Source organism: Microcebus murinus, chromosome 10 (genome assembly GCF_040939455.1).
Source record: "Microcebus murinus isolate Inina chromosome 10, M.murinus_Inina_mat1.0, whole genome shotgun sequence".
Taxonomy (NCBI): Eukaryota; Metazoa; Chordata; class Mammalia; order Primates; family Cheirogaleidae; genus Microcebus; species Microcebus murinus.
Window position 1 is genome coordinate 96,910,191 of NC_134113.1, and position 24,238 is coordinate 96,934,428.

The window sequence follows — 24,238 nt, forward strand, 5'->3', positions numbered from 1 at the left end:
CCTGCTCAAGGCCTCGCTCTTCTGCATCCGGTCCGCCGGAGCCGAGTTTGTGCTTACTGCTGCACTTTCGTCACAACACCGGCTCTTGCGCTGTCTCCGAAATACACAAGAACAGTATAAACACACTGTCTTTCACTGTTAAAAATTTTATTAAATTGAAGCAGGCTGAAAAAGGGGGCATATGGACTGAGGAGTTTTCTGTAGGGTGACAGAAAGAGAAAAACGTGGGGACGAATCTGCCGTGGCGAATCCTCTGGCTGTAAAAACAGGTCGGTAGGTCAGCGGAGGTTCTCTGTGGCCAACTCGCTGACAGTTCCGAGTGTGCGGACAGCTCAGGACTCTGGCACTAGGTGAGATGAGCCCCGAAACAAGAGTGGGGCACCCGTTCAGACTGAAACCGCCTAATGTAGGGGCTCGTGCCTCCCTCAGCTGGAGCTTCTCAGCCCAGGAGGCTGCCTTCCTTGTTCCTAATGTGAGCCTCGGAGCCTCCGCTCTGCGGCTGTGTGTGTTCGTTCCAACCCTCCTCTAATCCCGTTTTTTGTACGGGGAAACCTTTGATTTCACGGTTGCCAAAGCTGAGGCAAGTCTTCAGAATAGATCATTAGCAAAAACAAAAACGAAAACAAAACAAACAAACAAAAAAAACCGAGTAGGGGGAAAAGGAACTTGAAAATATCAATTTATTGAAACACAAGTCTAAATGTTGAGCCGAATGTTTGAAACCAGAGCTGTTGGGTCTGCCTTCTATGACCATCCTTCTATGTGTATTTTAGTAAACATATGCATATGTGTGTGTGTGCGCATATTTGAATATATACTTAGGAGTCGAATTTCTGCATCATAGAATAGATATTTCCTACATGGAATCGGTGGTTTTTTAGAGTTGTGCAAATGTCCATTGCTTTACATTTAATAAGTGTTATTCAATTAATTCCGTGAGTAAAATGTAAGTACTCTATCTCTTTGCATTATGGTATAATAAATAGATTAACATTTTTCTGTAAAGCCTACATGCAAATTTGAAAATATAATCTGGATAATTCAACTCATCAGCCTTTCCCCTTCCTCAAAAATTTCTTTGTCTGAGTTATTATATTGTAGGTGACCTCTTTTTAAAGAACCGTATGAATAATTGCTTGTTCTCTTCTTTATTTTACCAGTGAGCACCATAAAATACAAACACCATACAATTCAACAAATATTCATTAGCTGTTGCCATTATGTTCCCTGCCTGGCACATGGAATACTACAAGACAGAATTCCTCCCACTTCAAGTAGACTGTTTTTTTAATGAGAGTAAAAAATAGAGTATAATAGGTGCCATGATTCAGATAAGTACTGGGGAACCAATTCAGTTTTAGGGAGTTAGAAAATTTTTCCTGGGGGCTATCTAAACTGAGACCTGAAGAATGAGTAGTTGTTATCCAAGGAAATTAAAACCAGTAAGAGTGCTCTAGGCAAAGGAAAAGGTGTTCAAAAGGGTTGGGAGTGGAAAGAGAGGTTTGGTATTGACAGAAGTTCAGTATGGCTGGAAAATAAAATTGATGTGTTGGGAAGAAGGGGTGCAGTTGCTGAAAACGAGAGTCTGGAGATATAAGCAGGGTCATTGTCAACTGGGTTATGGAGTTTGCATTTTATACTGAGAACAACAAAATGTCATAGGTTTTAAGCAGATAACCAACATGATTAGATAAACATATTGCTTTTTTAAAGAGAGATTACTGTGACTTCAGTGTAGAGAATAATGTGAGAACTGATGTGATGGGGGAAAATGGTGAATAAATAAATCTTTAGTTGATCTTGATTCTCATTCCCTTTAACTAGATTTTCTTCTTTCCGTATTGTGTTCAGTTTGCCTTGTGGGGATCATTCTGTACTGTTTATTTTCTGTATATTTTCTTCCCACATGGAAATCTTTCTACCACTTTCTTAACCACCCTCCCCAAACAGATCTCATGATCACACCTCTAAGATCTCCAAGATCATTTCTTTGTCCCTGATCTCTTCTTCGACTTTGTTTTCACCTACTATTTCATAATTTCTGTATCTGCCCATCTATGCTTCTCTTCCTAAGCATCCTCTTTGCTCTCTTTTCCATGTTCCTGTCCTATTATCGAGAACCCTGCCTGGGAATACAAGTACTTTAAGAGTGTAATTTTTTTTTCTTAAATGAAGTTTAAAAGAAATAGTATTTTCATTAAAAAAAAAAAAAGAAACAACTTTTTTTCATCATGAAGATGAAAATACAGGGATAAACACTTGGAAAAAAACTAGAATAACTGTCTCAGAGTCACACAAATAAAATCTCTGTGTGGTGGAACATTTTCTTAGAAGTGGTACAGCAATAACAAAAAATCTTGTTTTTTAATGGACTTAGAACCTATTGCTCTTTCTGTTAGTTTTGTAGAAATCCCGTCAAGGAGTATGAAGAAAAACAGAGAAAGATTCTGCAACAGAGAGAGGGAATTTGTGTATAAATTCAAAGTAGGAAGTCAGTGTTTAGAACTGAGGATGCCACTCCAATTTCCTGTTCAAGAGAATGCCAGTCATTTGCATGGACGCCTGATGCTGCTGCACAGTTTACCGTGCTTTATAGAAAATGGTGAGGACTGATTTTTTTTATTAATACCACTTTATTATTTTCCTATAGTCTCTATTTTTAGAAGTTTTTAATTAGAAAGCATAAACCTAAGAGGCACTGGAAACAGCCATAAAATATGGATTGTTTAACTGCTTCCAAGAATAAAAGATTCCCCAGACTTCTGTTTTATTGGTTTTTCCTATAACCCTGTTTATAAAGCAATAGCATAAAAATTAGATTTTATAATGAAAACTTAGTTAAAAAGTCTGGATTAGAACTCTTAACCTTTGAATTTAGTTGGGTTGGGTTCAAAAGGCATTTCAGCCATCACTAATTATGGTATTATGGAATTATATTGCTAAATTGGTTGCTCTTTTAATTCTCTAGTCATCAATCCCTGAGATGACATAGAATAGGAGTACTAATCTTTGAATAATCTTTGCTTACCTAAATTAATTCCATAAAGTGATATGTATTTAACCATTTTGAAAGGTCTATGTTGTATCTCACAGAATAGGAAAAAACTTAAAATTGAGAGTATGTTAGATCATAGAAGGTTGTAATTAGAAGGGAACCTAGAAACTTTATAGCATAATGATATCATACAAACAAGGAAACTGGGGCATAAAGAAGTTAAATTATTTACTTAAGGCAGTAGTTCTCAAAATATGGTCCCTTATCAGCAGCAACAACATCACCTGGGAACTTGTTATAAATGAAAATTCTCAGGCCCCATCCAATTCTTGCTGAATCAGAAACATGGGGTGACAGGCAGCAGTCTGTTCAATCTGTTTCAGCAAGGCCTTCAGGGGATTCTGATGCACATTCCAGATTGTGAACCACTGTCTAAAGTGACAAACATAGTGACAGAACCAAAGACGGAACACAGATGTCCTGACTTCCCACCCAGTGCTATTTCCATTGTATCGGTATCTAATTGGTGTCTCTGAAATTGAAATCATAGGTCATTTGAGTTAAGTCCGTTTTAATATGCTAGTCACTCAACTTCTCTTCCAAATTCAAAGGATGTAACAATGTACCCTTTAAAGTTATATAGAAAATTCTTTTTTATTTAAATACAGTAATGTTCAGACTCTCAAAATCTGTAGATTTTTCTTTATGTCCTTTACCTACTTCTTAGCTTCAAACTGAGGTATCAGGCTTAAGAAAGTAATATTATTTCATTAGTATCAAGGTTATACATAAGAGTTAAGAATTTTTACCTCCATGCAGTTATCTGTAATAGTAAAGAAAAATTATTGTAAATTAGTTAAATGGTTCCCTAATCTGGTTTTATTTTAGTTGGAGATTCTATTAAGGGTATAAGCTTGGTAAAATAAAATTTCACATTGAAGGCTGGGCGTGGTGGCTCACACCTGTAATCCTGGCACCCTGGGAGGCCGAGGCATGTGGATCACTCGAGGTCAGGAGTTTGAAACCAGCCTGAGCAAGAACAAGACCCCACCTCTACTATAAATAGAAAGAAATTAATTGGCCAACTAATATATAGAGAGAAAATTAGCCGGGCATGGTGGCACATGCCTGTAGTCCCAGCTACTCAGGAGGCTGAGGCAGTAGGATTGCTTGAGGCCAGGAGTTTGAGGTTGCTGTGAGCTAGGCTGACACCACGGCACTCACTCTAGCCTGGGCAACAAAGCAAGACCCTGTCTCAAAAAAGAAAAAAAAAATTTCACATTGGAATGTGTAACCAGGTAAAATGTTTCCTATTTATGTCTGGAGTTTGCTGATAATGGCATTTTTTGTCTGTCGTTACAGATTTAAAAGAAGCTCTGAGCCAGTTTATAGAAGAAGAATCCCTCCAAGATTATGATAGAGATGCTGAGGCATCCCTGGAAGCTGTGAAATCAGGTGAAGTAGATCTACATCAATTAGCAAGTACATGGGCCAAAGCTTATGCTGAGGTAAGAAAATAGGTCAGATTGTAAATTTCAAGGATATTCTAGACTTTTATGAGGATTTTTAAATTTCTATGGTAATATTGAAACAGTTATACAATCCTTTTTTCTCTACATATCAATGTATGTTGCTGCTTCTATGCTTCCTTCCTATATCAGGGTGAGCACATAAGATAAAGTTCTAATTATGTAATACCTTTGTAAAATGAGTGGGTACTTTTGTATATTTAACCATAATAGGGTCACTAGATTTAGTAATTAAAAACATAGGATACCCAGTTAGGATTTCAGATAAATGAATAATTTTTTAACATAAGTATGTCCAACATATTACATGGAATGTATTTATATTAAAAATATATTTGCTATTTATCTGAAATTCTAATTTAACTAAGTGTCCTGTATTTTATCTGTCAACCCTAAACCAGCAGTAGTCGCTCATTTAAAACTTGGGTTTACTTTTGTCCTCTCACTTATCTTCATTGTTGTTGTATAGTTACATAACATTATCATTTTTCTGTTTAAATAATATGCCCTGTTTTGTAAAATCTAAGATGCCATTAATTGTAACACATATTAATATTTTATTTACTAAGAAAGAGTAACACCATCAGTGATAGAATGCCAAGATGCTGTGAAGTATAAAATGAAAAGAAAATATTCAAAAATATCCATTGGGTTTATCAAGTAATATGGCAAGATCAGTTTTAGTGGATTGGTGGTGATGAAAACGAGATTTCATTGACTTTAAGAATGTGTGGGAGTGTGGAAGTAAGAAGAGTGAATATAAATAACTTAAGAAGTTTGATTATATAGAGGAGAAAGATAGGGCACTTGCTAAATGGAAACACAGGGTCAGAGGGTTTTTTGCTTATTTTTTTTAAGAGGGTAGATGGTAGAGTTGAGGACTAGAAGGAATAGAATCCAGAGCTCAAATGGAGAATTAATCTTAACAGGGAAGAGAGATACTTCTTCCATTGTGGCAGAAGGGAAACAGACAGTTATAAATTCAGAAAATTTTACTAGTAGCTGGAAATTAAGAATATTCTGTTCTGATTGCTTCAAATTTATCTGAGAAATAGGAAAGACAGGTCTTTTATTTAGATGTGGTAGGGGTAATAAAATAGTTGGATGTTTAAGATGAGAACTGAGCAGGGAATTATAGAATTGTCAGGCATCACAGAAGCACCAGACTGATGGTACCAGTCTGCCCCCATAAACTTAGGAGTTCCGTGATTTTTATGCTGCAGCTTTCTACAGCCTGATTGCAGACATAGAGAAAAAGAATAAGGTTAGGGTTTTGTTAAGTGGGTAAGAGAAAGAACATTAGTCAAGGGAGTTGAGGATGTTGACAAGACAGTGTTTGAATCCTGGACAATGGAATGTAAGCTATATAGGGAGGAAGTTAAGCTAGGTGGCAGCTGATAGCTCATAAAAAATGAGAAAGTAGAAGAGTTTATGGAGTGGTGATACTGATGAGGTTAAAGAATCAATTACATGGAAGATATGAAGTGAGAAATCTTGGTTGGAGGTTATAGTCAGAGCCTAGAATGTTTAAAGTGTTGCACTGTTCCTGGTGTGGATACTGAATGGGTGGCTGAGGTGGAGTGGTGAACTTAATAAAGATGTGGAATTAGGGATAAACTTGGTGCCAAAGCTTTAAAGGAATGAGGGTAAATGACAGCCAGGTAGGTTGTTAAAGATGGCCATGAAAGATAAGAGGCTGAATGGTTTGAACCTCAAGAAGGGAGGCTTTATGCCTAAAGATGGAAGTGAACATTGAATAGTTTTCACTTCTTTGCAGGCCCTTCCTCCAGGGCCCGTCCCTCTGAGCTGTCACAGTTCCCCTTCCAGTAGCATCTCTCCTGCAGGAATGATGGGAGTTAGATCAAGCACTCTGTTTAGTGCTTCTCATACAGGTAGCTTCTCCCTATTCATAAGGCTTGCCCTCACCTGAGTTTAAAATTGATGCTGCAAATTATTGCAGTTAAATGATGTGGCTAATGGAGTTACCAAATGTCTGGTGTTATGTGTGGCCAAGCAGATCCCTCTGATCTTGTACTAGCTCCTTCCCACAAAATTTCAGCCTGAGACTGAAGTGAATTTTAAACAGAGGTTAAAATGGGCTGGTTTTCTAGTCACATGGGCTGGTTATAATTCCTAGAGCAGTGCCAGGTCTAAAGATGCAGAGAAGTTATCAAACTGCTTTTTTGGGTTTCAGAGACATAGAGTAGATGAAATCCTAGTCCTAGATCTAGCTGATCTTAAACTCCTTTCTCCTTGATGTGGCAACTGATTGATGTATATGTGAAAGAGAAAAAGTGGAAAAGTTTACCTGTTGATTGGCCAAGTTCAAGATACCTGTTTCTGTGGTATATTCATTTGTTTTAATGTAACTTATTACTCTAAGTTATAGCATAGATTACAATTTGTAATATTTTCATTGGTAAGAAAAGGGAAGAATTTAGAGAGTTCTTTTTTTTACAGGTATGTTTGTGAAGATCAATAATGGAAAAATCAAATTCTTTGTTTTATTTCCACTTTTTGCCATTAATTATATGACCTTTGACAAAGGACTTTTCAACATGTTTCCTCACTTGTAAAAGTACTGTGTCTATCTGATGTGTTGAGGTGGTTGTCCCTGGAATGAGCATCTGTTCCTCCCTGAATGTACCCTGTGTGTGTTGAGGGGATCCTCATTTTGGCTCTCTCTGTGTTACTGCTTTTCTTGTCTATCAGTGTTTTCCCAGTCCCTTTGTCATTTTGATAGCTACCATTTTCATATACTGAAGAGCATGTATATATTTTAAAAAATAGTATAACACGAGAAAAGGTCAAAATAAGAATATATACATGTAATCTTGATACAGATATGCATGAACTGAATTTTCAAGATCATTGCATCACTGTACAGGTAACCACATAGATAACCACATTTTCTAAATATATAACCTATGTGACTTTTTTTAGTGAGATATTTTTATTAATGAAAAGTTTTGATGATTATATAATTAATGTATGCAAATTATTTTATCATGCAGTATGTTAGAATATAAAGAAAGTAAAGGTCATCAAAAATCCCACCATCCTGAAATAGCCACCATAGCTTTTTGGTGATCATCCCTTTGTGTGTGTGTGTGTGTGTGTTATTTCACAGAAGTGGGATCATAACATATCTTTTTATTATTGTGAACACTTCTATCCCTTCCTCCACATTAGTAGCCCTTTTGTCCCTGCCCCCAGGTAACTCATATTAACAACTTAGTTTATATCTCTTCATATTTTTTCTATATTCAGACAATCCTATATAACATACACATACACACACATATATACATCTACACACATATATAAATAGAAGGTCTTTCTGTTGTTGTCTGTTGTACAAAAATTGGAATGGTAATATACATACTTTCCTAGTAGTGTGTTAAATAAAAACACTATGTTATGATTTAAGAATGTCTATGTGTTCGTCTCGTAGACCACATTAGAGCATGCAAGGCCTGAAGAACCCAGCTGGGATGAAGATTTTGCAGATGTGTACCATGACCTAATCCATTCCCCTGCCTCTGAAACGCTCCTTAATTTAGAACATAATTACTTTGTTAGCATCTCAGAACTGATCGGTGAAAGAGATGTGGAACTGAAAAAATTACGAGAGAGGTATTTCAAATTTTTTGTATTATCATAATTAAATGTTACATCATCAAATATAGTGACCTGCAGACCTGCGTTTATTTTTTATAAAATTAAAGGATAAACTAGGAAAAAATTCTTAAATGATAGAAATTAATTTTCTTGTATGTTTAAATATGTAACTTCAACTAGGAGGATCCTCATAGGTTTATAGAATTTCTCAAGTGATTTGCCTAAATAAATGATGTCCTTATATATTCTTATTTCTAATAAGAGGAATAGACTACCTCTGTTGAAGGTTTCCTTTGTTTCTGGCACTGTACAAAGTGCTTTGGGTATACAATCTCATTTGATCTTTACAGCAACCCTACTATTATTATCTCCATTTTATAGATGAGGAAACTTCTGCTTAAATAAGTTAAGTAACTTGTCCAAGGGCAAGCTGGAATTTGAAATCTAAAGCTATTAATCATTATACCATACTTCTCCCTATTCAGAACCTCTTTATTGCCCCGTTCTAAGTCCATGGTCTCTTTCAGTTCATTTTGTAAGCTTATGTCCATTAGGAAAAAATAATAACACTAGTATTATTCTTAGAAATTTTAATTAGATTTGAATTCACTGTGTATAGGTTATTTAACACAATATACAAACAATGCTTTTATGATTTATTTTTTCTTCAGAGTAAGTAAAAAACTTCTAGCATTATTCATTTTAAAATAATAAATGGCTTTCCACACTGCTTCCTCATAATTCTGTAAATCATGATATGAATGCAGGATACACTCTTCCTTCTAAATAATTCATTTTAATTTAGCAGAATCTAATAACATTTATTACCTTTAAAACATTTATTTAAGACTTTAGGTATATACACCATTAAGATAATTTTTTTTAATATTGCTGATATAAAATTTCTTTGTGAAAGTATAATAGGACCAGATCACATTTATTTTTTATGACTGATTTAATAGTCCCAAAGGAGCACATTTAAAATAATGTTCTGGTTTGCTCCTCCTCATTAGCTTCTCATTAGAAAACATTAAGAGTAGTTAAGATGAGAATAACCTTTTCTTTTGAGGGTTGTCATAGTTAAGAAAATTTAAAATAAAATAAATAAACAAATGGATTTAATAATTGTTCCTGGGGGTATACTCTCTTCTGTGTCCCAAACTGGCATCTTTATTATATTGCATAGATTGGAAGTTTTCATAACAATTCTATTCCTCTGGACCATTTATTCTTATATCTTATAAAATATTAGAACAGTTTCTGTATCAAAAAGAACATGATGTTTTGAGACCTTTGTCACTCTTTATAGGTTTGAGTTTGTTTGTCAACTGTATTGAGGAAGTTTATTCCTTTCTATATGGTATATCAGCAGAATGGGTAGTTGCTACCAGGTAAATATTAATAGTTGAAGCTTATGTTCCTGGGGAAGACAAATATTTGATTTTTTTCTAGTTCTTTATTATGTAGCCAATAAAATTGTGAATGTTTTCTAAAAAGAAGAAAACAACACAGAACTAGATTTTAAATATGTAGAAATATGATTACCTAATATTAATTAATTACTTTCTGTTGAACTTTATTTTTTTATTTTTTTCTACTAGTCCTTCAAAAGATATAACCTTCAATTCATTCTGAATCTGTTCTTAGCTCTCAGGTTTTCTGAGACTACACTTATTCTGCCTATTTCGATATATTGATAAATTCGCATCTTAGCTACGTATACTTTCATTCAGCTGTTGAACTACTCTATATTGCAGCATACATTGCTGCCTGCTCACTATACCTCCCAGAAAACTCCATATCTGGACACCAATACCTTATAATTGGGTTTTGTTTTGTTTTGGTTTTTTGTTTGTTTGTTTTCCTAAATCAGAAGAAGATTCCTGTTCCACATGGCTCTTCACCTTTTTGGAAGCTTAATTAACTTACTAATTATCTGCATTTACTGGTACTTTATACTTTTTTTCTTTCTATCATGGAATAGTTTTTTAGTAGGGGTTTGTTTTGGTTTATTTAATTGTTTGAAATGTTCTTTGGTCAAATTTCTTGAAGGAGCCTTGCGTTTTTTTCTTTCTAAGCATATAAATAATATTTGAATTCTTCTACTTTAAAAACAGTGTTATAGATTATTTTTCATATGTCCAAACTATTAGCTTGAAAAAGAAAAATAAGCTGTATTCCTCTGGTAGGTAATATTTATTGCAAAGCTAAACAGTATGACTTAAGGTAAGTTCAAATTTACTGTGTGGAAGTTCACCCAAAATTTTGATGCTTAATTTATTCATCCAATCCATGAGCAGATGTGACACATTTTCTTATTCCTCCTTTCATTTTCATGCCATTTTATAGCTTTAAAAGACAGTTTCTCAGCACAGCATTAATACTAAAGTTGTAATGATCTTGTTTGTTTAAGTGTCTTCAAGGTACTATTAAAATTGTCAGAGTTGTCACACCTGACATACTGAGCCAGTCTATATTTAGTATTTTGTCTGAAATATAATAAAATTTCCTTCAATCTTAATCATAGAGAATCTGTGTTGTATCATTAGCTGTATTATTAGTTACTTGTATTTTGGACACATTTAGAGTGAAATAAATGTTCATAAAATTTTATTTGTTGAATCATTATTTGTCTTTTTTTCTTCTCAAGAAATTTGCTTTTTTTAGCAAACCAGATTCTAGATATTTTTTTAAAAATGGTAATGATACTTTTTGTCCACTAGGGGGAACATGTGTAATATAAAATATTAATATATTTTATATCTGTATTTATAAATATTTAGCAGTTATTTCTGTTTCTAAATAAAATTCTTGTAAGCACAAGTCACCTGACCTATAGTAGTTATTAAAAAGTTAATGGGGCTACCTGTGTTAGAATTAAGTGGGGATTAAATGATATTGAATATTTAATACCAGAAGGTATGTATAAAAATGTATATATGTATACCTTGTATGAGTGAGATTTGTTGATCATATATAGAATTATATTAATCAGTTGTTACAAATAAGTATAAATTCACTTTTAAGAGCAATTTACTTAACTGGAATGATAATGAAATTCTTTTAGTTTATGTCTATGTTTTGGTCTTTCCCAGTTTGTTTGAAATATATTTTAGAACAAACTTTTTGCACACATTTGTATTAGAAGATAATTTTTAATTTGAAATGTTTAAATCAACTTATTAATGAAAATATACATACAGAAAAGCCAACAAACTGTGGGTGTTTTGTTTTTTTTAACAAAGTAAGCACACCTATATAACCATCACCCAGATCAATAAATAGAGTATTTCCAGCACTACAGAAGCTTCCCTCATGTTGTTTAAGTCACAGCCTCTTGTTCCCCCTAAATCACCATTATCTGTTCTTCTAGAACATCATTGATTAGCTTTTCCTGTAGGGAAAACCATTTTTAATTTCTGCACATTATTTCTTTGGATAAATGAAGAAGATAAGAAGACTATAACATCTTCAGACTGTATTTTACATTTTTCTGTAAAGGTAATTTTGTGACTTGTCAATAATAATTTGACTCTTAGAATCTAACTGGCAGCTTCTGGATATAACTAACTTTCAGAGGTTGAAGTCACTTCAGTTTCTATACAAATAGAAAATATATGTAAGCTGGAATTGTAGAGTATCTTCTTTGAGGAAATTTGCAGGTGAAAAGGAGTCCAGGCTTTTAAATGTTAGCTATGATGATTGAAAAGTAACTTAGATTTTTGACTAATTTAATGGTTCAGTGAATCTGAAGGGTCATATACCTTGAAAGTTTGATGAATATATCTGATTTGCTTATTTATGTTTTAGACAAGGTGTTGAAATGGATAAAGTGATGCAAGAATTGGGAAAATCACTGACAGATCAAGATGTAAATTCACTGGCTGCTCAGCATTTTGAATCCCAGCAAGTAAGTTATATACAATGACTCTTGGTTATGTGGTTGCATTTTGTTTTACTTATTTATTTTTATTTTTTTGTAATAAGTTTAACCAGCTGACTCACTATCTCTCTTAGGACTTGGAGAATAAATGGTCGAATGAATTAAAACAATCAACTGCCATCCAAAAGCAAGAGTATCAGGAATGGGTGATAAAACTTCATCAAGACCTAAAAAACCCCAACAACAGTTCCCTCAGGTATTAACCATGTGTTGTTCTTATTCATGTAAAAATTCATTGCAGCTTATATTCAGAGAGACCAATGTGTAAACAAAATAATATTGTGTAGAGTAATACATGTGATAATATAAGCATGTACAAGGTACATCAGTAGTATGGAGGATTTTTCATAATTCATAATTTGTATGCCACCTCACAGCCTAAATACATTGTGTTTGGCATATTGCCTTAGAGCCTGACTGTGCCCCTGTAATGTCCTTGCTGTGTATGAATATGTTTGAGAATTTTTCTCTTCTTTTAAATCCTAAAGTATATTCAATTGGAAATATACTGAGTACAGTATAATAATCCTATTTCTAGATTATGCTAGTATATACTATTACTGTAAATATTTTAAAATAGCATTTTAATGTCAGTCTTATGTCTATTTTTTTTTTTTATGTTACATACCCAGTTCCTTGTTAAGTGTTTAGCTCTTGACATTGGCACATGAGAGATGCTCAGCAAATATTTACAGGATGGGTGGACGGACAGATGGATGGATTATCATTACACTTTCTACCTGATATCTAAATAGTATAATCTTTTATTTGCCTTACTGTTTTCCCCAAATTGTTAGTTACAGTCTGCTAGGGACCATTCTAGATCCTTTACTTTCCAACCAACCTTTTTTATTTTCTTTTTATATATTTTTTTTTACATTTTTTCCCCTTAACGTAAACAGAAATACAGAACAACCAATCTTTTAAAAACAACAGTGGGATAGAATAGAATGGGGAGAAAATAACAGAGTGTATCATGCATGAAGACTTCTATAAATGAATGTGTATTTTGAGCCAAAATGTAAAGTATGTATTGTATCTTATAGTCAAAAAAGTTAAAACTGAGAAGGAAGCTGAAAAAGCCCATTGCTGTGAAAGTTATCCCTCATTTTGCTGCTGTAGTTTCAGAATTTCAATCTATAGAATTATTTCCATTCTATAAATATTGGCCTCTAGTTGCTGTGCTTTTAAAAACCAAATATTCCTAGGAAAGAATGTTTTCATTGTGACTTTGTTAGTTTGCTTTCCTTTTTATAGATGTTTCTTTGGGCAGTGGAAACCTGTTTTCAACATAACTTTATATGGAACCCCTATATGAGATTGATAAAAATGGTATTTTACTTATATTTATTTATTTATACTTTTTTAAAAAGTCAGATCTATTGAGGGATAAATTACATAAAGTAAAATACATCTGTTTTAGGTGTACAGTTTGATGAATTTTGATAAACATATTCATAAAATCATCACTGCTGTCAAGATATAGCATTTCCCTTTCATACCTTCCTAGTTAATCCCATTTCCCCTTAGCCAGCCCCCGTCACCCTGTGTGATTTCTGTCACTGTGGTTTTGACTTTTTCAAAATGTTATGTAAATGGAATCAAACTGTATGTAGCAGTTTGTATCTTGCTTCTTTCACTTGGCCTAAAACTTTTGAGATTCATTCATGTAGTTCCATGTATCAGTGGTTCTTTCCTTTTTATTACTGAGTAGTATTCTGTTATCTATATGTTTATCCATTTACTTGGTGATGGACATTTGAAGTAGTTCCAAATTTGGGCAACTATAAATAAAACTGCTATGAACATTCATGTACAGCTCTTTATGTAGACATGTTTTTATTTTTCTTGCATAAATATGTAATCCCCATACTTTAGGAGTGGGATTGCTGGGTCATATGGTAAGTGTTCATTTAACTTCACAAGAAACTGATGGACTATTTTCCAAAATGGCTGTACAATTTTGCATTCCCACTACTGGTGTATGAGGGTTCCCAATGCTCCATGTTTTTATCAGCACTTGGTATTGCTATTTAACCATTCTGGTAGGTTTTGTAGTGGTCTCTCATTATAGTTTTACTTTGTAATTTCTCTGATGACTAATTATGTCGAACACTTTTTTGTGGGCTGGTTTTCCATCCATATCTCTCCTTTGTCTCCAGTTGTGAGAGTTCTTTATATATTCTGGATAAAAGTCTGTCATCAGATATTGTTTTACAAATGTTTTCTCCCACTCTGTGACTTGTCTTTTCCTTTTTTTAATTAGTGTCATTCAAAGAGCAAAGCTTTTCATTTTAATTAAGTGCAGTTTATCAGTTTTTCTTATCAAAGACTGTTTTTTCAGAGTAGTTTTAGGTTAACAGCAAATTGAGAGGAAGGTACCAAGATTTACCACCTGACCCACACGTGCAGAGACTCCCCAATTATCAACATCCCCCAGCAAGGTGGTACATTTGTTATAATTGAGAACCTACATTGGCACATTATAATCATCCAAGGTCCATAGTTTACATTAGAGTTGACTCTTACCATTGTATATTCAATGGGTTTGGACAAATGTGCAGTGACATGAATCTAACATTGTTGTAGCATTCAGAGTAGTTTTACTACCCTAAAAACCCTCTGTGTTCTTCCAGTTTATCAATTTTTAAGTGCTTTCTATCTTATCTAAGATATCTTTACCTAATTCATAATCACAAAGATTTTCTCCTATGTTTTCTTCTCAAAGTTTCATAGCTTTAGGTTTTACACGATATGTTATTTCACATGTGTATATGTGACATACCCACCACCATTGATATGTGTATATGTATATTGATCTGTAGGTTTTTTTCTTATAGTATCTTCATTTGGTTTTGGAGTCAGACACACTACCATTGTGCAATGAGGTCCTTTCATTTGGTTTTGGTATCAGGGTAATGATGGCATTGTAAAATGAGTTGATCTTTGATCATTAATCTGATATGTTTTGATTTCTTGTATTTCCATTTGTTTTCCCTCTTTACTGAAATCTCTGTCTGTCCTTGTGTGTTGTCCACCTTTCCCACTAGATCTTTTAAGATATTGGTCATAGTTATTTGAAAATCCCCTACTTTTAGTCCCAATATCTGAGTCATCTCCAAATCTGTTTCTATTGATTGCTTTATCTCTTGACAGTAGGTTGGGATTTTTCGGGGGTTTATTTTTGTTTTTTTTGCTTTTCTGGGTATCTCTTGTATTTCTTCTTTCTTCCTTCTTCTTCCTTCTTCTTCTTCTTTTTAACTGAATGCTGGATATTATGGATATTAAAAAAGATGAGACTGAAATAAATAGTATTTATGTCCAGAAATGAATGGGCCATTAATATGAAGGTTGTGCAAATCCTATTAGTAATCAAGCTAAGTTTGATTTTTATTACATCTATCAGTGCCTTCAGTACACCACAGGCTTCATTTTCTAAAATAGTAGGCTGATACTACTTTGTGGCACTTGGGTTCTAGAGTGTTTTTTTGTGTCACTCTGCTTCATCCTAAGTTTTTTTGCATACCTATGCCACAGAATGGAATCTTTCTCTATGATGCTACTCTACTTTCCAGCAACAAACTATTGTTGCTTGTTACTTTGTGCTAGGCTCATATTTGGGGGCTAGGGGAAGGTCACTTTGTCTAACTGTTGTCCAGCTCTTTTGTCTTTGTCCTGCTCCAGTCTTGAGTAAGCCACGTGTATATGGGCCTTGGGTATGTGGCATTCCCAGCATTTCTACCCATGCCCTCCAGAGGGCTCTCTTGTCTCCTGTCCCAGTCTTTTCTTGGAAATACCTGGTAGAGACCAATGGAAAAGAGTTAGCAAGTGCATGTGCCTGTGGTTCCTAACTATTTTAAATTGATATGCTAGCCCACACATGGCCTTTAAGAATCTGTTAAAATTTTAGCTGATTTTTTACCCCTTTGTATGACAGCAACCTATTTCAGCCATGCTCTACTAAATTTGAAACTTTTTGTGTGTCCTGTCGCCCCTTGGAAGGGTGTGTCACACTTTGGAATACAGTTTATTTAGTTACTTTGTTACCTCAAGTCTCTGTTGGACTCCAACAGAGATTTAATAGATTATCTGGCTTTTATTATTGGGGACAGTGTTCTCTGACAGTTTTCTATATCCTAAGATGAGGATTTTTATTAATATAAATTTATTTGTAAGTTTAAATTTACCACATTTACTAATGAACTCAGTCATTAAGACTAATGAGGCTGTTGGGATTAACCTGCAAAATTTAGTCCGTGAAGTGGATGATTGTTGTAGATTTGTATCATCTTCAGTTTACCGTGAGATTTGAATTGAATGGATTTACAGTTATCAGTCCTCTGCGGACACATTTTCAAGAAATAAGAACAGAGCAAAGAGAGGTTGTTTAGTGGGAGGAGAATGTTGGAGGTAAAAAAAAAAAAAAGGTAAAAAAAAAAGAGGATATATATACATCATAATGAACTTCATCATTTTAAAAATTATTAATTTTATTTGACTTTTTAACTTTTAATTATCATTGCTATCACTTCACCTATTTTCTAATTGTGCCTAGAGTTAGCCTTGGTAGAGGATGCATTATATATTTTAAAATATAGTTATTTTTAAAGTAATAAGTTAATCACTTCATTTAATCAGTCCCTTAGGGCACTAAGAAGTATTAAATGCTAATACATTAATCGATATTGTAATGAATGAAAAGAATAATCTGCATTACTTACTGTGAGGAAATGAAAGAACAAGAGGGAATTGTAGAACCTGTTGGTGCTTATGGCATAGTTATCACCGTGTATTAAGGATTATTTTAGTAATAAATTATGCACTACTCTCAGCTGTTCAGTTTTCTCTCATTTTGTTATAAAGCTTGCATTACTTAAGAAAAGTTTTTGACAGACAATATGACAGACAAATAAGTCAATAATTTTATTAATTTCAGTGAAGAAATTAAAGTTCAGCCAAGTCAGTTCAGAGAATCTGTAGAAGCAATTGGAAGGATATATGAGGAACAGAGAAAGTTAGAAGAAAGTTTTACCATTCACTTAGGTAAGTGTATTAATTTTTTACAGTTATAATTTCTTGTAACTTTGGAAACGTTTTTAATGGTGTAAGGGAAAAATTCCTGATATGTGAGTAGAGTGTAGCCATGTTATTTTTAATTCCAAATTATGTCCTGCTCTGAGAAATCCTATAGTATGTTGGCTATAAGTTTTCTGCTTAGCTTATGTTTTGCATATTAAAGATTAAATTATAATAGTTATTAAAATGTATAGTTGTAAGGCCCATTTTTAATTATTTTTTATAGCACAGATTTATCTGGATTCTTGCCATAGATATTTCCATGCTGTTATACTGGATTTGTGCAGCTGTTTAACTATCTTTCTGGGACTGTTGCCTACCCACCCCCCAGGAGCCCAGTTGAAGACCATGCATAATTTGAGGTTGCTGAGAGCAGATATGCTAGACTTCTGTAAGCATAAAAGAAATCATAGAAGTGGTGTGAAACTCCATCGGCTCCAAACAGCACTATCACTTTATTCTACGTCTCTCTGTGGCCTGGTGTTACTAGTAGACAATCGAATAAATTCATATAGTGGTATTAAAAGAGGTAAGTTAATATCATACACATTTAGTGGTTAAATTTCTCCTTGTAATACCATTCTTACAAAGAAGGCAATTATGGAAAACCTGAAAAAAAATTTAATCCCTAGTATTCAAGTAGACCAATAACAAATATACCCAGCCATAGCTACTTTAGATTTATTTCAATGTTCAGCATTGGTATAGTACTTCATACTAACTTTTTCTTAAAATGCTATTATACCATAAATAATGCTTCTATAGGATCCTATTTCAATGAAGATATAATGTATTTTTCAATTTAGAAGTAGATCCTGGCTTAGTGAATTTTAGTCCATCCATTTGCCTTTTGTTTTTTCTTTTTAAATAACCTACCTCCTAAATGTACTGGTAAAATTCTATCTTTCTTCGCAGTACAAATCACTTTTTATGATTATTTCTGAATTCTTGAATATATAAAAAGTACTGAAATATATAGCAGTTTTTGAAAGAACCTTGACTAGAATTTATTCCCCTCATAAATATAAGAAACTTCTTGTATTTTGTAGCACAATTACGCATGGATTATGACCAAAGTATATATTATTTAAAGAAGACCTGAAATTATACTAACATTTCCTTGTCTGTTTTTTTTATTTATTTATTTATTTATTTTTTGAGACAGAGTCTTGCTTTGTTGCCCAGGCTAGAGTGAGTGCCGTGGTGTCAGCCTACCTCACAGCAACCTTAACCTCCTGGGCTCAAGCAATCCTACTGCCTCAGCCTCCTGAGTAGCTGGGACTACAGGCATGCGCCACCATGCCTGGCTAATTTTTTCTATATATATTAGTTGGCCAATTAATTTCTTTCTATTTATAGTAGAGATGGGGTCTTGCTCTTGCTCAGGCTGGTTTCAAACTCCTGACCTCAAGCAATCCGCCTTCCTCAGCCTCCCAGAGTGCTAGGATTACAGGCGTGAACCACTGTGCTTGGCCTCCTTGTCTGTTAATTATTTACTCTTTTGAGTGATTGATAGTTTAAGTTTCTGATCAAAACAGAATTGCTGTGCTGTAACGTAAGGTATACTCATTGAAAGGCCAAGTATAAGAAATCATACTTGTGAGTTTTATTTTCTGTTTCTACCAGATCTCATTGTCTATAAGTAAATATTAAATATTTGATATTTTACATTTAGAAGTTTATAAATGTTTTGGACCCCTCAGATTTTGCCACAGTTTGCCAAGAATGTACTGACTTCCACTTTCCCCGAATTGAAGAGCAACTAGAAGTGGTCCAACAGGTGGTACTTTATGCTAGGACCCAGCGCAGGAGTAAGTTGAAAGAATCACATGGTGGGTAAAACTCAAATTTAAAAAAAATTTACTTTTAGTATATTCTGTCTCTAATCACTCAAATGGCATATGGGTCATTATTAAATCATATGGAAAATTGTATTGGTAGAAGTTGGAAGGAGGAAATTGAAGACAAAATTTAAAATCTTTAGAAGTTTGAACTCTGTGCTTAATTTCATTTTCTTTGGATGATTTTCAAGATTCTTATAAAAAATTGATACCCAGGAAATAAAATATGACAAATTTTTAAATTAGGGCTGCTCAGACCTTTAAATCTGCTTCTGGTACTTTGAGTGCTTTTTTTAAAAATAAAAAAATCTATTGCTACTGCAGTGTTTAAAAGGAAACATAATAGTACATATGTTTGATGTTTTGTAGTGGTGGACAGATATTATTATATCTTTGCTTGTTATCTTTGTTCCTCTCTCCCATGTAAATTGTAGAATTCTTCCTTTCTTCTGAAGCTAAAATGTGGCTGCTATCTAGTCTTAACTTGATTAGCATTCACTATACTTTTTTTGTCTATCGAATATACTTTTAAAAATATATATTTCATGTATTTTTAATCATTTCTTAAATAGGTGAAACATTCTCAAGATTCACAACTCAAATTGTACAAAAGAGCAAGCAGTGAAAGTTTTCCTAACTCTGTCCTCCAGCCATCCAGTTTCCCTCTTCAGGGGCAGCCAGTGCTATCTCACATGTACTTTTCAGACAGATGTTTATATATAAGCATGTGTTTATGTGTATTTATTTCCCTTTTTTACACAAATGGCAGCTTTCTATACACACTGTTCTGTACTCTGCCTTTTTCACTGAATAATTTATCTTGGAGATCATTTCATATCAGTCCATAAAGGCTATCCTCATACTTTTTTTGCTGTTATATAGTAGTCTATTGCAGATATCCTATTATTAGTCCCCTACTGATAGACATTTAATCTATTTGTAATATTTTGTTATTATAAATAGTAATGTCTAGAAATGATGAATAACCTTGCATATGAATCATTCTATATGTGTTATAATAAGGAAGCATATCTACAGAAGAGATTCCTAAAGAGAAATTTCTGGGTTAAAGGGCACATACATTTATAATTTTGGTAATATTAGCAATTGGTCTCTATAGCGGTTCCACCAGTTTATATTCCCACTGTGACAATAAGTGTTATATATGACAGAGCCAGGCTAAGATTAGAAAATCAATATAGAAATATATCCTAATAAAGGACCGTTCAGAAAATCCTATTTTGCTCTCTCATTCTTCTACTGTCTTCCTCCATCTCATTCAAACTGGCAATGATGTGATTAGGAACATTTAAATATTATTCTTAGTAGTGACTTAAAAGCATGAAGATTGAATTGAGATCATGACAGGTGTGGGAGAGGGGAGGATTCTAAGTATATTTATGAGAGATAGAAAGCACGCAGTAAATGACAGGAAGTTTTTAAACCACATACGGTTCAGGCAGTGTGTGTATATCATGGTTTTATTTTGTTTTTGTTCAAGCAACTACTTTGTGGTTTGAGTCAGTGATGCAAGTAGGGTTATAAAAGACAACTTTCATAAAGGAATCTGCATGTATTAATACTTACAAAAGAGATTTGTGAAAATACTTTCTCTGTCTTCTGTGCTACCTATGTATCTGTTCTTCAGCTTCACATCCTAACACATAAGTACCTGTTTATTCCAAGACATTCCATTATTTTTCTTACTGTGGTTATTATATTAACATCTTTATATTTCTATGGTTCACGATAAAGAGTCAAAACTGCTTTTATGCACATTTTTATAAAAAATAAAAACAACCATCTTCTTAGTATTACTGAATGAAGTATTACCATTAAAACATGGAGAGGGGAGTGGACTGTGTACTGTTCTCTCTTGTTTACTTAATAGGGATTCCATTTACTCATATCACACACCAACGAAATTAGAGTCCTCATTTATTATTCCTTGTTACCTGTGCTATTATCAGACATTTATTCAAAGTCTATCAATTACATGGCTCTGTATTAGAAACAGAATGTTATATTAAATATAGATTCTAGCTACACAGAGCCTTCCCTCTGTGCCTGTCTCTGTCTCCTGATTTATAAAATATATGCATTTACAAGACATGACATATAAATCACTTTATCCAAGTAATAAAAATATTAGATAAAAATATTGTTACTTTTATTCAGATCACTTTTGAAACTATAATATTTTGTTATTTGCAGTTTACTCATTTGAATGTCTCACAGTTTTCATGTGATTTTCTAATGCTGAAGGCCATTCCAAACTGGATTCCAAAATAGTTTTTAATTTAACTGGAATAAATGTACAGCCTCTTAAAGGTAGCCACTTTGAAGGCTAGTATTCATTTTCCATTTGTGAGTTCTGATAGAATTCTTATAAAATTCAAATATATCTTCTATTGACAATATATATGTATGTAAAATAATTTGTATTCAACCATAATAATGTGTGTTCAAAAATAATGCTTACTTTACCAATGTTTATTCCCCTCTAAGAAATATGATGCCTTCAAAAAAAAAGAAAAAAAAAAGTAAAAAAAAAAGCAGAACAAAAATGTTCCATTTGAAGCAGTTTCACATATCTGAAATTAATTGTATATGGTATTAGATAAGACATAAATTTTAGGAATGGGCTGAATATAAAGTAATTCCTGGTGCTACTAGCCATTTATTTGTAGTCCTGAACAAGCTAAATCAACAGCAGTGACTCAGATTCTAAAAATAAAGATGGCCACACCACAACTATCTGATGAAGTTATTTTACGTGTAGTTAACTTGGTGCCCTGAACCTCCCAGATGGAAAATAGGGTATTGGCATGTCTAATGTGGTTTAATACGATAGGATTTAGAATCTGAGTATGTGAGTTCAGATCTGTTTCCGCCATTTATCTTTGTGTGCTTGTTTAAGTTAGTTAACCCATCTATGCCTCTTTTTCCTTATGTATGAAATGATGATAGTAGTTACTTCATAGAGTTGTGGTTACTAGGGTTTTGTAAGAATTAAATGAGACCATCTATCTAAAGCATGTAGTAGAATGCCTGACACATAGAAGCCTTTAGTAAGTTTTTGCTGCTGCTGTTTTATTTTGGGAATATCGTAGTAATGATGTGTTTTCATATGTTGTTATGTTCTTTCATGTTGCATTATCTTATGAATAGATTCTGGAAACCAAAATGGAGGAAGTGATGATAAAACTAAGACTGCTGAGAGAAACTATTTAAACATATTACCAGGTAAGTATTATTTTATTTTCAATGCTATTTTCTTATAATCACATATACTAAAGTCATACATTTAAAACATAAATTCTTATGGTGTACATTATAAAATGTTTATCAGTAAATCACTTTGAAACATTTTTTATCTATATAATACACTTTCACAGATGTTCTCCAATGTGAAACTTTATTCTTATACTAGTACTTTTTTCTAGATTTATACAAGAGAAATTGCTAAAGAAGTTGAATGAGTTTTATCATTATTTGCTATTTTCAAATTTCCTTTTATACATTATTTTTAGTTTCTTAAGAAATGAACCAAGAAATAAATATAAACAATATGCTTCTTGGTCTTATGGCTAAGATCAAGTGAAATATAAACAATAGTACATAGAGATATAAACAGTTGAACTTATAGAAAGAAAATGGGTCATCTTATTTAGAATATTATTTTCATTTCCTCTTACATTTTTCTGCTTTCCATTTCTTTTATTTCCTTTATTATTCTTGGGTATGTTACTTAACAACTAGAAATTCAATCTCTCGATCATCTTTTGATTGAATTCACTCTAATGACCCTTAGTAGCGTTTGTATATCAAGGCATATGAAGGACAGCCTATCTGTGTGCTTTATAAGTATGGAGTTTTTAAAGCTAAATGGTAAATTTTACAGTTTCAGAAATAGCCATTTCTTGATATAGTTTTCTATTCTCCTTTAAGGTAGTTTCCTCACATTTCCTTCTCTAGATCTTCAACATGCAGGTCACATTAAGTTTAATCTAAGCAAATACCATACCCATTTCTGGTATTCGTCTTGTCAGACCCAGTCAGCTTGCGGTCATCAGCCTCTGAGTTTGCTCCCACCTTCAGATATGGATAATGTTAGAATCACCACAGGCTGCTTCCTCCACTTTGTGGAGCAGGAAACCATCCTCCTCTCCAGCTAAAAATACCTTCAATGAAGCATTTATTGTATTTCTCTTTTCATAGATCCATACTAAATCATTCATATTTTGTGGCTTTCTTAAAATGTGCCAATCTTATTACTATTCTGGAAATACTAATGTCTGTTTCAGTTTTTTTAACTTAACTCTTTATTGTTATATTTATTTCTTTCCTTACTCTTTGTTTTTTTTTGAAAAAGCCTATCTCCTTATTACCACCAAATCAGGATGTGTCATAAGTGTGAGTTAGAAAAGGAATATTAAACTATTCAATTAGATGTTGAAACTGCTTCTGAATTTCCATTTAGTTAAAGGATGCCTACATAATCAGGGTGTTTATTGGAGATGAAAAAAATATAAATCATAAATTATTTTTACATTTGTTTAATTATGAAGATAAACGGTTTTATTTACATACTTTTACGTGAGAGGTAGTTTACTTTATCATGATCTAAGTATATAGTTTACATCATCTAATTCTCCCAACAACATTCTGAGAACAGCAATCAGGCTTTATTTTTTCCATCTCTTACACAAAGTAACAGAGGATCAATAAATTGAATTGATTTGCCCAAGATCACACAGCTAGAGTGGTAGAGACCAGATCTTCTTAACATCCAATCTAGTCTTTTTTCTACTATATCATATTAATTAAATAACTTCCAGCCTCATGACCCCTATTTTATTAATGGATGGTAAAATGAGGCCAGGAGACAAGTCATTTAAGGTCAAAGAGAGAGTGCCAATCTGAAGATTAGGAACACCTGACTTGTTCACTAAGTCATCCTGCCACACTGCCGAACCACAGCCCATATTCAAAGCTATGAGTTTCATCCTATGAATTATCAGTAGGCATTTAGGAAGTAGTCCACTTCACTGGGCCCAGGAGCATATTATCTCCCATAGTTCACTGGGTTTCTGATAACAATCTGTGCCTTTCATTGCTTTCCTGGGAGGTTGTAACAAGACTATTCCTCACCAGACAGTTTTCTTTTTACTTTCTCTGTATCCAGTTTATTTTGGTATCTCTGTCATTGTCCTTTCTTTAATTTATTTTT

General features: G+C 33.3%; 2 protein-coding genes across 3 annotated transcripts in view; one reads left to right on the top strand and one right to left on the bottom strand.

Annotated features, from left to right (window-relative positions):
• NDUFA9 (NADH:ubiquinone oxidoreductase subunit A9) overlaps positions 1-24,238 on the bottom strand; it is a 449,537-nt gene that overhangs the window by 129,682 nt on the left and 295,617 nt on the right. The gene's annotated exons all lie outside the window — the stretch shown is intronic.
• FERRY3 (FERRY endosomal RAB5 effector complex subunit 3) overlaps positions 1-24,238 on the top strand; it is a 57,862-nt gene that overhangs the window by 23,860 nt on the left and 9,764 nt on the right. Inside the window, exons 1-10 of one of the 2 annotated variants that reach the window (XM_012783134.3) lie at positions 245-350; positions 2,400-2,602; positions 4,358-4,503; positions 7,979-8,160; positions 11,956-12,055; positions 12,163-12,284; positions 17,025-17,131; positions 17,496-17,693; positions 18,868-18,996; positions 22,177-22,251. In XM_012783134.3, the coding sequence (XP_012638588.1) occupies positions 2,425-2,602; positions 4,358-4,503; positions 7,979-8,160; positions 11,956-12,055; positions 12,163-12,284; positions 17,025-17,131; positions 17,496-17,693; positions 18,868-18,996; positions 22,177-22,251 (1,237 nt within the window). In that variant the 5' untranslated portion in view covers positions 245-350; positions 2,400-2,424. Of the gene's footprint in view, positions 1-244; positions 351-2,399; positions 2,603-4,357; positions 4,504-7,978; positions 8,161-11,955; positions 12,056-12,162; positions 12,285-17,024; positions 17,132-17,495; positions 17,694-18,867; positions 18,997-22,176; positions 22,252-24,238 lie in introns of those variants that run through there. The other variant, XM_076007751.1, reaches the window with a different exon arrangement.